The 13,407-nt window shown below is 57.4% G+C and overlaps 1 protein-coding gene across 4 annotated transcripts; it reads right to left on the reverse strand.

Moving 5' to 3' along the window:
* Positions 1 to 664: 664 nt before the first annotated feature.
* P2RY6 (pyrimidinergic receptor P2Y6) lies at positions 665 to 9,844 on the reverse strand. 4 transcript variants are annotated; one of them, XM_055701296.1, is made up of 3 exons: positions 5,200 to 6,981; positions 3,960 to 4,113; positions 665 to 2,821 (listed from the first exon to the last, which is right to left on the reverse strand). In XM_055701296.1, exon 3 carries the CDS (start codon positions 2,764 to 2,766, stop codon positions 1,774 to 1,776), a length of 993 nt encoding a protein of 330 aa, XP_055557271.1. In that variant the 5' UTR covers positions 2,767 to 2,821; positions 3,960 to 4,113; positions 5,200 to 6,981; the 3' UTR covers positions 665 to 1,773. The 4 variants fall into 4 exon arrangements, with proteins under 4 accessions (XP_055557271.1, XP_027670700.1, XP_055557272.1 ...); XM_027814899.2 differs by lacking the exons at positions 3,960 to 4,113; positions 5,200 to 6,981 and adding an exon at positions 9,733 to 9,844; XM_055701297.1 differs by lacking the exons at positions 3,960 to 4,113; positions 5,200 to 6,981 and adding an exon at positions 7,045 to 8,041.
* Positions 9,845 to 13,407: the final 3,563 nt, after the last annotated feature.

The following is a 13,407-nucleotide window of genomic DNA, read 5'->3' on the forward strand; positions in this document are numbered from 1 at the left end:
CGGGGCTGGCTTTGCCTCCTCCATCACTTTTTGTGCCCCAACCTGAAGTCGTCACCATGCGTGGCCCTCCCCACCAGGACACGGCCACCGCTCCTGCAAAACCAGGTGCTTTGAGCTAACACCGTTGCAGGATCCCTCTCCGTTCCAGCCCACCATGACGCTGGGATCTTTCGGCATCATCCAAGAGCCGATGGCCACCCTGGGCACCCTCCTCATTTTCACAACAGCAAGGAGCCACACCGCAACCATCCACCCTGGATGCTGGTGAGGTCTTTGGGTGGCCAGGTACCCGAGGAAGATGCCATGTGCTTGCAGGAAGCAGGTCGGGATGAAGCTATGCGCTTGGCTAGGTGCAGGCAGCCAAGCCAGAGGGATGCTCATCTCTGGAGATCTGAAGCTAATTGCTTAAATCAACTTAGACATTATTAATATGCACAGACAACCTGTGAGAAATGCAGCAAACCTGTTACCCATATATATATATATATATATGAATGTATGCATACTACGTATATGGACATACACTATATAGATATGTATAGTCTATTCAGGGTGGAGAATACCTGAGCTGCACAGCCTGTGCTGGGCTACAAACTTTCCCCTGCTTGGATGTATTATATGTAGGTAAATATAGTGGGTATATATTTATGTGTACATATCCATCTGAAAAAGGAGGGGAGGTTTATTCTATACATCCTATACATTATTAAAGAAGACTCGCAGAGTGATTAGTGGTACGTCCACCCCGCACCTTGTAAGCAAACCCCTGTCTGCCTGGAGGGAGCAATGTCCTGATGGAGGCTGCGGAGAGCAAAGCTCAAGCGCCAGCCCCGTGCAGGGGCGGTGGAGAGGCCAAGCCAACGGTGGGATGCGCGGTGACATGGCCGAGGACACCGAGTGTCTCAGTGGCATGTGTTTCCTGTCTCCAGGTGTGCTGGCTCTGATTTTGGTGGATCCTGGTTAGGAGGTGACAGCAGGGCACCCAGGACGGGTCAGATTTGGGGTGCTGGCCTAAGCGGAGAGCTGGACCCAGATGATACTGAAAGTCCCCAGGAAGGTGACAATCCTGGCTGGCTTGTGACTAACCCAGCCCATGGTCATCGTTTTGGGTGGGAAATCCAGCATGGATGTCCCAGTTGCCCTTATGTCCCTCTTCCCAGTTCTCAGTCTGGCCAGGGGCGCTCTCCCACCATTTTGCAGCACCAGTGGACCCATGCATCTTACTGGTGTGTCCATGTTCTGGGAACTGGGGGATAGGGATTGTCCCAGGATTACCCCAAAAAACATCTGTGATGCTGTTCTTCAGCTGGAGAAACACATCCCCATTTTCCACAGACAGGTCCTAGTTAAACTAAACCCTCCCCGCCTTTGCATGGCCCCCTTGGGGAATCTTTAAATCAGAAGGGGGAGAAACTGCCACCCAGCAGCTCGCCCTGAGCCAGGGACGATATCCTCCATGGTCCCACCATTTTCTCCATGATCCCGCCAGTAGTTCTTATTGCATCAGTGGCTTGGACACCAAGGAAATGCGGCGCTGAGCTGCTCAAACTGAGCGACTGAGCCAGAGAGAGGACACTGGATCTGTGCTGTGCTGGGGTTAATACTGTGCCGCTGCAGGCTTGAGGTGGGATGAAAGTACTGAAAGCTTGGGAAGATGCCATCCTCCTGTCCTCCAGCGTGTGTCCAGCTGACGCCATCTCTGCTCCATGGAGCTTAAAGCCAAAATTGCTCTATGCCTGGTCTTGGTGACACTGAAGTGGCCCTTCTCCTCACTTAGGATCCATAGGTAATGCAGTGGTCATGCCGCCACTTGGAGCTCATCTTGTCAAGGAGGTAACGGGTGCTCTCGCGAAACTTGCGTTGGGTGAAATAGAAGAGGATGGGGTCAAGGACACTGTTCATGCTGGCAAATGGACGTGTGCACTTGTAGGCGATGGCAAAAGCCTGTAGAGCCGGACAGGGCAGTCCGGGTGAGGAACGGACTATCAGGTAGATGGTCTTGGTGAGGTGGAAGGGGAAGAAACTGATGGAGAAGACGATGACCACAATGATGATCATACGTACGGCTTTGCCCTTCCTCTTGTGTACTGCCAAGCCAATCAGCTCGTCCTTCTGGCACAGGATCCGGGCCATGTTGCAGTAGCAGGCAAGGATTGCCATGAAAGGCAGCAAGAAGCCGGTGACAGTGAGGGTGATGCCGTAGGGGAAGTAGGCAGTGGAGCGATCCGGTGGACTCAGGTCGTAGCAGACAGTACGGTTCCTCTGGGTGCCGGTGGAAGCAAAGACAAAGGTGGGCAGGCACTGGGCAATGACAATGAACCACACTGCAGCGCACACCAGCCACGTCAGCTTCTTCCCCTTCTTCTTGTGCCATGAGGCCAAGGGGTGGCAGATGCCCAGGTACCGCTGGATGCTGATGCAGGTGAGGAAGAGGATGCTGCCGTGTAGGTTGGTGTAGAACTGGAAGCGGACAAATTTGCAGGTGAAGTCCCCAAAAGGCCAATAATCCTTCTGGGTGTAGTTGTAGATGAGGAGTGGGAGGGAACAGACATAGAGCAGATCAGCTGTGGCCAGGTTCAGCATGTAGATCATGGTGCGGCTGAGTGCTTTACGGGCCACCCAGATCTGCCCTATGACCACGGCGTTCAAGGGCAACCCCACCATGAACACCACCGAGTAGACCAGGGGCAACAAGACCTGCTTGAACTCCTCGTGGAAGGTGCATGAGTTTCTCCCAGTGGCCACAAGGATTGTCAAGTTGGCCATGCTGGTGGTCCCCACTGTTGATGTCCTCTCTGCTGGTGTGGGCCCTCAGCAGTACCTGCAAATGACAAAGGGGACAGTTGGTGACTTGGCCACGTGGTGTCACATCCAGGTACAGGGCAGGATGAATCTGGACTGGTGTGTGCAAACCCCACAGCACCACCCTTCTGGGTCAGGGCATCCCCTGCTATCCATACAGGCTGGGGGATGCAGGGATGGAGAGCAGCCCTGCGGAGAAGGGCTTGGGGGTGCTGGGGGATGAAAAGCTGGACATGACCCGGCAATGTGCGCTCACAGCCCAGAAAGCCGCCCGTGCCCTGGGCTGCATCCCCAGCAGCGTGGCCGGCAGGGCGAGGGAGGGGGCTCTGCCCCTCTGCTCCCCTCTGCTGAGACCCCCCCACAGCGCTGTGTCCAGCTCGGGGGTCCTCAGCATCAGAAGGACACGGACCTGTTGGAGCGGGCCCGTCGGAGGCCACGGAGCTGGTCAGAGGGCTGGAGCCCCTCTGCTGTGGGGACAGGCTGGGAGAGCTGGGGCTGTGCAGCCTGGGGAGGAGAAGGCTGCGGGGAGACCTTAGAGCAGCTCCCAGTGCCTGGAGGGGCCGACAGGAAAGCTGGGGAGGGGCTTTGGGCAAGGGCAGGGAGTGGTGGGACAGGGGGGAATGGCTTGAAGCTGAGAGAGGGGAGATTTAGGTTGGACATGAGGAAGAAACCCTTCCCCGTGAGGGCGGCGAGGCGCTGGCCCAGGCTGCCCAGAGCAGCTGTGGGTGCCCCATCCCTGGCAGGGCTCAAGGCCAGGCTGGACGGGGCTGGGAGCAGCCTGGGCTGCGGGGAGGGGGCCCTGCCCGGGGCAGGGGGTGGGACTGGCTGGTCTTGAAGGTCCCTTCCAGCCCAAACTGTTCTATGATCCTATGATTCTAAACCATGAGGATGGATCAGGAAAGTGAAGGTGGATGGAGCGGGACTGTGTGAGGTGGTGGCACAGGACAGTGTGGTGGGGTCATGGGGTGACAACCATCTCAGCTCTGCTTCCCCTGACACTTATATCCCATGGAAAGGCTTGCACAAGGCCAAACCACCCTCACCCCGGTACGGGAGAGGAGAAGACGGCTCCCCGCTCCTCTGCAGGGGGTGCCAAAGGCCCGCAGCCAGCCACCCCCGCGGGCTCTGCCACCCGCACCGAGCCCGGCGCGACCCACCGGTGTTTCGTGGTTACTTTCGTCCTCGAATCGGGGCTGCTGGTGCTCTGGTCCCAGAGGTTTTCGGTTTTTTGGGCTAAGAGAGCCCATCCACGTGCCCCCGGGGCTGCTCGGAGCCGGGGAAGGGGCCGCCTGCTTTTCTTAGGGGCTGGGACTAGTGCGAAACAGACGATGCTACGGCAGGGAGAGCGCCCCGACCCCAGCCCTGTCACTTGGCCGAAGCCCTCGCGGTGCCACCCGCGGGTGCTACATGAGTCCAGGCTGCCGCAGCCGTGGGCAGAGCTGCTTCTCCTCCCTCCTCTTGCTTCACCCCCGGCTGGCAGACCTGTCCGGCACCCTGGGGGGCTGCGCCCGCAGCCCCCGCCTGCCTCGGTTCAGCCCCTCTACCCGGCAGGGGTGAGCTTGCCTGGAAATTAGGGGGGAACAGTGTCCCCACAGCGGGTGGGAAGGGGAACTGAGGCACGGAGAGGGGATGGGTGCTGAGCTCCAGCCAGGCGCACGGGGCAGAGGGGACCAGCAGGGGGACACACAAGTCCACGGGCCACCACCGTAGTGGTCCCATTTTGGGGTCTTTGGGGATTTCTCAGCCCCAGAGCACAGCACAGCCATGGGGCCAGCTTGGCGAGAGAGCTGGGGAAACACACACGGCTCTCCCACTTTTGGAGGTGCTCTGGGCTTATAGATCAGTCCCCCCTGCTCTCCCTGCTGCCACATATCCCTCCTCTAGTCCTGGCAACCTCCTGAGGCTTCTGCACCCAGCTGAGCCTGGCACCCCCCTGTGCCCCTCAAACCCCCTCAAACCCTGCCTATCCCCCCTGGCACCCCACTGAACTCTCTGCACCACCACCACCCCCCACCCCCCCGAGCCCCCTGGCACCCCCTGAGCTCCCCGCACACCACTGAGCCCCCTGCTCCCTGCTGAGCCCCCCTGTACCCCACTGAGTCCCTCTGGCACCCCACTGCACCCCACTGTCACCCCAGCTCCAGACTGTCCCAGCACCCACCTCCACCACCCCCAAGCCAAGAAGTGCCCCAGGCCTGTGGGCTGCCCTATCCCAAGGGACGCCCCCCCCCCCCCCCCCAGTCCTCCCCCGGGGACCCAAACCTGGTGCAGCACCCACCCAGCCCCCACCCTGGGCATCCACAGGAGCCTCTGCCACCCCCTGTGTGCTCACAGGAGCACCACTGTGGCACTGTGGGCAAGGTGGCAGGCAAGAGGGTTCCTGGGAGCACGTCTTACCTTCTGGGGTGTCACAGGGTGCCAGGGGGTGCCACTGGGTGCTGGGACCCACTGCTCTGCCCAGCACCCAGGCACATCTGCCACCCTGGCATGCCACACTTGCCCTGTTGAGTGACACTTCCCCTTTCCACCCAGTGGCAGCACCCTGACACAATGGGGAACAGAAACCTGGGTGGCCGGCTGGGCCCTGTGCTGCACAGCACTGTGGGCGCTGCATGGCACAGCATGGCAGGGTGGACACTGCAAGACAGGGCACCGTGCGTGGCACTTGGCGCTGCACAGCAGGGCGGGCACCACAGCGCGCTGCGTGGCACGGCACGGCACACAACGCGTGGCACTGCACAGCAGGGTGGGCATTGCACTACACCACGCCACGTGGCACAGCACGGCATGGCACATCACGGCTATGCGGGTATGGCATGGCACGGCACAGCCCGTGCCTGCAACTCCACCACGGCTCCACACTGCATGCATCCACCCCCATGCCCTACACATACATGCTATACACACATATGCAGCCTCCATACACATGCAGACACGCCATGTGCACAGCCCCATGGACATGTCTCATGTGTGTGCACAGACACGCACCCCCCCTACACCCATGTTGCCCCCTGAAAAGAGTCGTACCCAGACACTGTGGGACATCTAGAGCTGGCACCAGGGCAGGGGATGCACCCCAGACTTGGCTGGGGGGATGCCAGGATGCAGCTGGATAAGGCCACCAGCCATGTCACCAGACAGATGAATTTTGGAGTCTTTCCCCCCATTTTAGGGGGTTTGGCTCCATTTTTGGCTCCTTCCAAGGGTGGGCATCTGAGGCAGATGCGGGGGACAGGGAGGTCACCTGGCATGGTGGCACCAAAAGAAGGAAGGTGCTCCAGTTGCCTTGTCTCATCTTGCTGCAGACACATAAGAGAAATTAAGGCACAGGTGCTGCATCTGAAGTGAACCAGTGTGGCTCATGCCCCATTTTAACAGCTTTTTTCCCCAAAATACCCCTTGGAGGGGTGTTTGCAGGCATTGCTAAGGGACATGCCCAAGGCTACACAGGCCGTCGGTGGCAGAGGACAGCTGCAGCCAGAGCTGAGCCAAAAATGCAATGATCAGCCGAAAAACAAGGCACCACCCCCAATGGCAAATGAGCAAGAAAATCTCTTTGTGAGAGAGAAATGGGGCACTAAACCCCAGTGCTGCCAGGGTGAGAGGGATAGGAAAGCTGGAGGAGAGGAGGAAAAATTCTTCCCGATCCCAGGAAAAACCCAGCTGTGGGAGTCACTAGGCACAACCTTTCTATTAGACGCTAAAGGATCCCTACCCCAGCTGTACTCGCTGCCTGCAGCTGCCTGTAACCCTACAATCACAGCCTGCCATCACCCATAAAGTGCCACTACTTCCAGTTAATGAAACCATATCAAGACACTTGGCCTCATGCTGCTGCGGTGCCCTGGCACGTCCCCAGGTCATGATCTGGCCTGGCAGATTATCCAAAAAGTCCCTTTTTTTCACCCCCCAAAACCAGCACAGGAGTCCCTGCCAGCCCTTGGGGTGATGGGGTGGGTGCCCTCTGCGCTCAGCCTCCCCTAAAAGAAGACATCCATGGGTTTATGGAGCTGGTCCTGGTGCCCTGACGCCACGGTGGTGGGCACCAGGTGAAATCCATTGTGAAATGAGATTTGGGGGGGTGGGGAAGGGGGTGCCCGTGGTGTTGGGGTGCTCTGTAAGATATCACCCTTATCCCAGGGATTTCAGGTGCCTGCGGAGGAGGAACAGGGTTAAGAAGAAGTAGGGCTGCTCTGTGGCCAGACAGGGAAGAGGGTAAAAATAAGCACTGGCTCCACTCACCAGCAGCCGTGAGCTTCCCCCGGCACGTGCCAGCGCGGCTTCACCTCGCTCCGAGCCCTTTGCTTTCAAACCATCTCGTGCAGGGCCTTCTTTAGTGAAATTAGCTTTAATTAACACCCTGTTATTAATATGAAGAGGATTTCTGCAAGTTTGCTGGAGTGGGGAAAGATTTTGGCTGCTGCTGCCCTCAGATAGGGTATGGGGGATGGCTTCCCCCTTGGAAACCTTCCTTCTTGGTTCCTCCTGCCCTGGGAGGAGACCATGGTGGGGACATCTTGGTGGCTTGTGGTAGGGCTGGGATGGTGGAGATGCAAACAAAAGCTCCAGCTCAGCAGGTTTCAAAGGGGATGAAAGGGGGAGTGCTCCTGCCCCACGTATCACTTGGTCAGAGCCATACTGTCCCTGTCCCTAAACAGCTCCTGGCTGGTCTCAGAACATCTCCAGGTGGCCATGGACACGACCTGTCTGCCCTGGGGTGGTTGGGGACCAAAGCTTGGATGTTTTAAGGGAAATCTCCATTTACAGAAGCCTGAAGGTATAACAGTGTGGACAAATTGGGACAACATTGGGCATTTTTGGATGCTCAGCATGGACTCGTGGGGCCAAGTGCAAGGGTGGTGTCTCCCATAATGCCAGGTGGCTCTGCCACCGATGTGCTCTGTCTTTGGGTGACACCTCCCCACGCTTTGGTGCCCCATCCCTAAAGTAAATCGACGAACATCTCAGGGGTGCCCTGAGCAAGCCAGGCAGCATTTTCCTGCTGGAATCGGGAGATGCTGGGGATGAGGAAGGTGCAGTGAGTTGGCCTGGTCTCAGCTGACAGCACTGAGGTTCTGACTGGGCTTGTATAATAAATCCATACACATATACACACAAACATACAGGCACATGTACAGCCACATGTTCACCCACATGTACATACGTATGCATAAACATATATAGAAGCATATACACTTCTCCATATAAATATATCTCTATACCTGCATATACCTCTATACATATATATGGCTGTACACACACATACATTTCTCTACACATATATATAGAAATACATGTCTCCATTCACACACACATATATACAAACTTCTATACCTATATACACAAATGTCTCTGACACATGCACTCGCAGACGTGTATATACATAACTCTATCCACATATATACAAATATATTTATGCTTCTCTACACATGTCTATGCACACATGCTCGTATATAAATATATATTGACACCTCTGTATGTATATATGTACAGATACATATAGATGTATATAAAAAGGCAGAGTCCAGGCTCCTGGCACCCAAAGCACAGACACCAGGGAAGACCAAGTCCCTTGAGCAGATTTGGGGCCACTCTGCTTGCAACGCCACCTCTGGCACGGGGCTGTATCCCTAACAGATGCCCTCAGAGATGTAGGTGCATCCCAGCACACCCCAGGCCGTGGGAGCAGAGGGACCGGGGTGAATGCCCCCCCCCTGAGCTTAGCACCATCCCTGCCGTGGGGACCCTGGTGTGATTTTAAACTCTGCCCTGCGGTAGAAGCTGCTAAACCTCCCTAAAAGCAAGTCCAGCAGCTACTGTCTGGGGGGGCTTTGGGACCACCCCAATGCCCCCCCCAAACCACCGATGCTCTCTGGATTTGATCCCACCCTCTCCAGTTCTGCCTCATCCTGCCCAGTTCGATCTGATCTGCTCGGGTCCAATCCTGCCTGGTTCAGTCTCATCTGCTTGGGCAGATCCTGCCCAGTCTGGCCCCCTCCTGCCCTGGTGTGTTCTGACCTGCTCAGGCCCAATCCTGCACTGTTCAGTCTGACCCCCTCAGGTCCCATCCTGCCTGGTTCAGTCTGACCCCCTCGGGTCCCATCCTGCCTGGTTCAGTCTGACCTCCTCGGGTCCCATCCTGCCTGGTTCGGTCTGACCCCCTTGGGTCCCATCCTGCCTGGGTTGGTCTGACCCCCTCGGGTCCCATCCTGCCTGGTTCAGTCTGACCTCCTCGGGTCCCATCCTGCCTGGTTCAGTCTGACCCCCTCGGGTCCTGTCCTGCCCGGTTCAGTCTGACCCCTTTGGGTCCCATCCTGCCTGGGTTGGTCTATCCCATTCAGGTCCCATCCTGCCCAGTTCAGTCTGACCCTCGGGTCTCATCCTGACTGTGTTTTATCTGACCTGCTCGGGCCCGATCCTGCCCGGTCTGGGTCCATCCTGCCCTATCCTGTCTGACCCTTTTGGGCCTGATCCTGCCCCATTCAGTTCGACCCACTCGGGTCCCATCCTGCCCAGTGCAATCTGACCCTTTCGGGCCTGATCCTGCCCCATTCAGTTCGACCCACTCAGGTCCCATCCTGCCCAGTTGAGCCCCATCTTGCCTGGTTCACTATGACCCACTCAGGTCCCATCCCGCCCAGTTCAGTCTGACCAATTTAGGTCTGATACTGCCCAGTTCAGTTGGACCCTCTTGGGTCCCATCCTGCCCAGTCCAGCCCCATCCTGCCTGGTTTGCTGTGGCCTTCTTGGGTCCCATTCTGCCCCAGCTCCACCTGACCCTTTTGTGTCCCACCCTGCCCGGTTCGGTCTGACTCTCTCGGGTCCCATCCTGCCCAGTCCAGCCCCATCCCGGGCGGTTCACTCTGACCCCCTCGGGTCTTCTCCTGCCCCGGTTCGGTGGGGCCCGTCCCCCCCGTACGCGGCACTTACCGGCAGCGGGATGCGCTGGGGCAGCAGCGGCGCCCAGCACCCGGGGCCGCCCCGCTGCCGCCCGCCAGCCCCGCTCCGCCCCGGGGCCGCCCCGCTCCGCCCCGCTCCGGCCGGGCACCTGCGGGAGGATCCCGGGGGGGGCTGCGGAAGGGGCACGGCTGGACTGGGGCGGGGGGAAGATCTGGGAAACAACATGGGGGGGGGGGGGGGCGGGGGAAGCCATGCACGCATCTGGCTTGGCATCACGGGCAAACATCTGTATTAAATAGGGTGTCGGGGGGCTTCCCGCAACACCAACAGTGGGGCTGATGGGATTGGCAGGGTGGGATGGATGCTCACCGGCCAACAGCGGGATTGTCCGGAGGCTGGGAGCTGCCGGAGCCCTCGGTGGGTGGCTGGGTGGCCGGGACAGGGTGTCCCCCCCGTCCCTGGGTCTCAGCCGAAGGGGTCGGTGGCTTCGGTACTCATTAACCCGGCAGTCAAGCCTCTGCGCTTCCTGAGCAGGGCTATTAGAGAGCAATAAGAAAAGGAACCCCGGGGGAACGTGTTGGGTATGAAAGGGCTGATGCATAAACAGCCCCGGGATGCGGGGATTACGCAGGATGACGGGCTTGGCCCTTCCATTCCCTGAAATCCCGGTATGCCCTCGAAAATTATTCCCTTCTTTCCTTTTCAGGGGCTTGGGATGGGTGTGATAGAGGTGGAGGGGAAGGAAGTGCCGGCCGGCGTTGCTGGGATGATGGAGTGCCATGTGGGGGGCTCCCAAGCATCGCTTCATTGATCAACGCACCCCCAGAGCTGGCACCCAAATATGATGTGAAGGGTTTGGGGCAAGGTCTTTGGCTGCACTGGGTGGGATGGGAAGGTGGAATGAGGTGCTGCAGCCCGTCTGGATCCTGCTGGCGCCTGTGCTACAATGGACAACACGGGCTTTCATCGATCCTGGCGCAAGCCCGTGGCCAAGCCGGGTAGCAGGGCCACGGGGGAGATGGGCGCTGGCAGGAGCAGTCATGAATATTTGCAACCACAGCCAGGCTGGAGCCATCACCCTCATCCTGGGGCTGCCCAGGCTTGTGGGGTTGGGTTGGCGATGGCTCAGTGCCCTTGTGAAATTCCCCGCTCCCTCAGCTGCCACGGGGAGACGGAAATTGGGGGGGAAAGTGTCTTTCCCCAGAGCAGAGCAGAAAACACGCCTTGTGCAAACAAGCCCAGCAGCCTGCGACGGGCAGCCAGGGCTTTCCGCAAGCATCCGGGGAAACACAGCTGAGAATGGACACAGCTCATACCTCCGATGAGGCACCGGTGAGAGCACTCATCCCACCTCTAGCGCGGCCTCTGTCTTCAGGGCAAGCTCTGAGCTGGTGTCCTACTCCCTCCTGGCACGGCAGGTGTCCTTGCAGGTCCCCAAGGTGAATGCCTCATAGCCAGGTGTCCCTCTGTGGGGACACTGTAAATAGTAGAGGGAAGGTTAAAAAAAGAAAATAAAATAGCAGCTCCTGGCTGCCTGCCAGTCCCAACCGCCTCCCCTGAGCCCAGCAGCCAGACCTGTAGCCTCAAGCCCAGCCCTACGGAATAAACAGGAACCCCCCAAAAATGACATTTTGAGGGCTGAGCAGGGATAAGAGAGGTAAATCCAGAGGCAGCGGTGAGGCTAAAAAAGAAATTTCAAGCAAGGCATGGTTTTTATGCCTCTTTTTATCTATGCCAAAGGGACACAAAGCTCATTGGGAAAAATAATTGGGGAAAGGGGATAGCCTGGGTTCCTCCTGGAGTCTCACTGATTGAATTAATCCTTGGCAAAATGGCCTGGCATGGTGGCTGGATTTGGTGTCATGGGAGTCTTTGGCCACCTGGTTTCTGTTCCTCTGGCTTGATGTTGCCAGTAATTGTGTTAGCAGCTGATTGCAGGCGACTTCTGCCGCTGCTGCCCGGGGTAATTGACCCTCCCCATCGGGTTCCAGGTTTCCAGCCACCAGCAGATCGCAGGATGGTGCGGATGGAGAGAGGAGCATCTGTGGTTGAGGCCAAGGAGGCAGCTGGGAGTGGGGACCATGTTCCTCCAACTGACGCAAAACTCTCGTTGGAGGCGAAAAGCAGCATTTTTCAAATGCTGAAGATTTGTAAAAGCCTCAGGGCTGGGATGTCCCCACAGCCAGACGCTAGACATCCCCACGGGAGGGTCCTACAGGGCTTTCATGTTCTCCCCCAACAGGGATGCGGGCTGGGTCCCTTCTGCCTCGGGCTCTGCTGCAGCTTGTTGGACCAGAGATGTCTTGCATAAAAAATTTCATTTCATCTAAAAGCTATTTATAATGGAAATTGAGTTAATTTCTAATGTCCTTCTGACAACACCAGCCTGCCAGGGTGGTGGACCTGATTGAACTCGCTCATGAGGAGGTGACGTCTGATGGCACCTTTCTCTTTTTTAGACAGCTCAGTGGAAATGGTCACCCTGGGCTCATCCGCAGACATCTGCAGCCCCCACACCTGCCTTTGAGTCCCCAGATTTTTGACAGAGAAGGTGGAGAAAAGTCTTATCTCTTGAGGTTGGCTCTGACAGTGCCCTCCATCCTCTCACTGCAATCAATATTCACCACAGTCAAACCAGTGCAGCTACCTGGGGTGAAAGCCCCAACAGAAGAAGACAAGTCGTCTTGCTGCTGGACCTCTGTGTTGAAGAAACTGGTCAACTTCCATTGCCATGATGAGTCCCAGGCCCATGTTTCTGGCCACACACCTGGAGGTGATGATGTCCCAGCAGCAACCTGTGAGCCCAACACACCTGTTCTGCCAGAGCTCCGTGGGAGTGCCGGGAAACCTTGGCTTTGATGGGAATTCAGGCAAAAAAGCCTTGGCTTTGCTCCAGGTGGGGGCTGACCTGCTGTTCCTGTGCCTCAGTGTTTCTCAAGAAGTATGTTTCAGCTCATTTTCCTCTCCAACCTGCTTTCCAAGAGCCCTGTGAATGTCAGCAGTGGAGGAAGGGGCTGCTGAGCCTCTCCTCCCCCAGCACACAGATGATTAATGCCTTGATCCTTACAAGCTTCCTTTCCTCTTGCCGGCACACCCTGACGTGTCTCGGAGACTCAGGGTCGCCTCCGCTCACCGCTTTTCTTTGCAATGCTCAATATTTTTTCTCTTTGGAGTCCTCAGGGAGCAGTGCAGAACACGAGGTTCCAGACAGGGGTAGTGTCTTGGGCTCCATTTTCATTCACAACTTCAGCAGAAGGGGTGTTTGGGAGGTGGCCTGGGTGCAGGAGACCTTGTCCATCTGCTGGGAAAGCAGGTTGGGAAAGAAAATTTTGGGACTTACTTTGGTGGGTCTTTGCTGGCAGGAAATCCTAGGGCTTAGGGCATGAGGGGGTCTCGTGATGGAGATTTCCAAGGTGGGCCTTCACACTTTGTAGCCACCCCTGAAAGGTCTTCTCCACCCCCGCTGCTAGGAGGCTCTGCAAAGAGAGATGTCATCAGCTCTCACTGCCTCTTCGTCACAAATAATTGCATTTTCTCCCTTTGAGGACAGAGCTGGGGTCTGGGGTGGGGACATCTCTGAACTTTGCATGGTTGAGTGGAAACCAATCGTCTCCAGGTTGGCCACAATCCCTCCCTCGGCTCCTTCCCCTCCATCCCATGCCAGCAGATCACCCAGCCCTTTTAAGTTTTCACCCCTCTGTGGCT

Source organism: Falco cherrug, chromosome 2 (genome assembly GCF_023634085.1).
Source record: "Falco cherrug isolate bFalChe1 chromosome 2, bFalChe1.pri, whole genome shotgun sequence".
Lineage (NCBI taxonomy): Eukaryota > Metazoa > Chordata > Aves > Falconiformes > Falconidae > Falco > Falco cherrug.

Bases quoted from the DNA above. Each gene is read 5' to 3' on its own strand.
- P2RY6 (XM_027814899.2), bottom strand. From the start codon at position 2,766: ATGGCCAACTTGACAATCCTTGTGGCCACTGGGAGAAACTCATGCACC.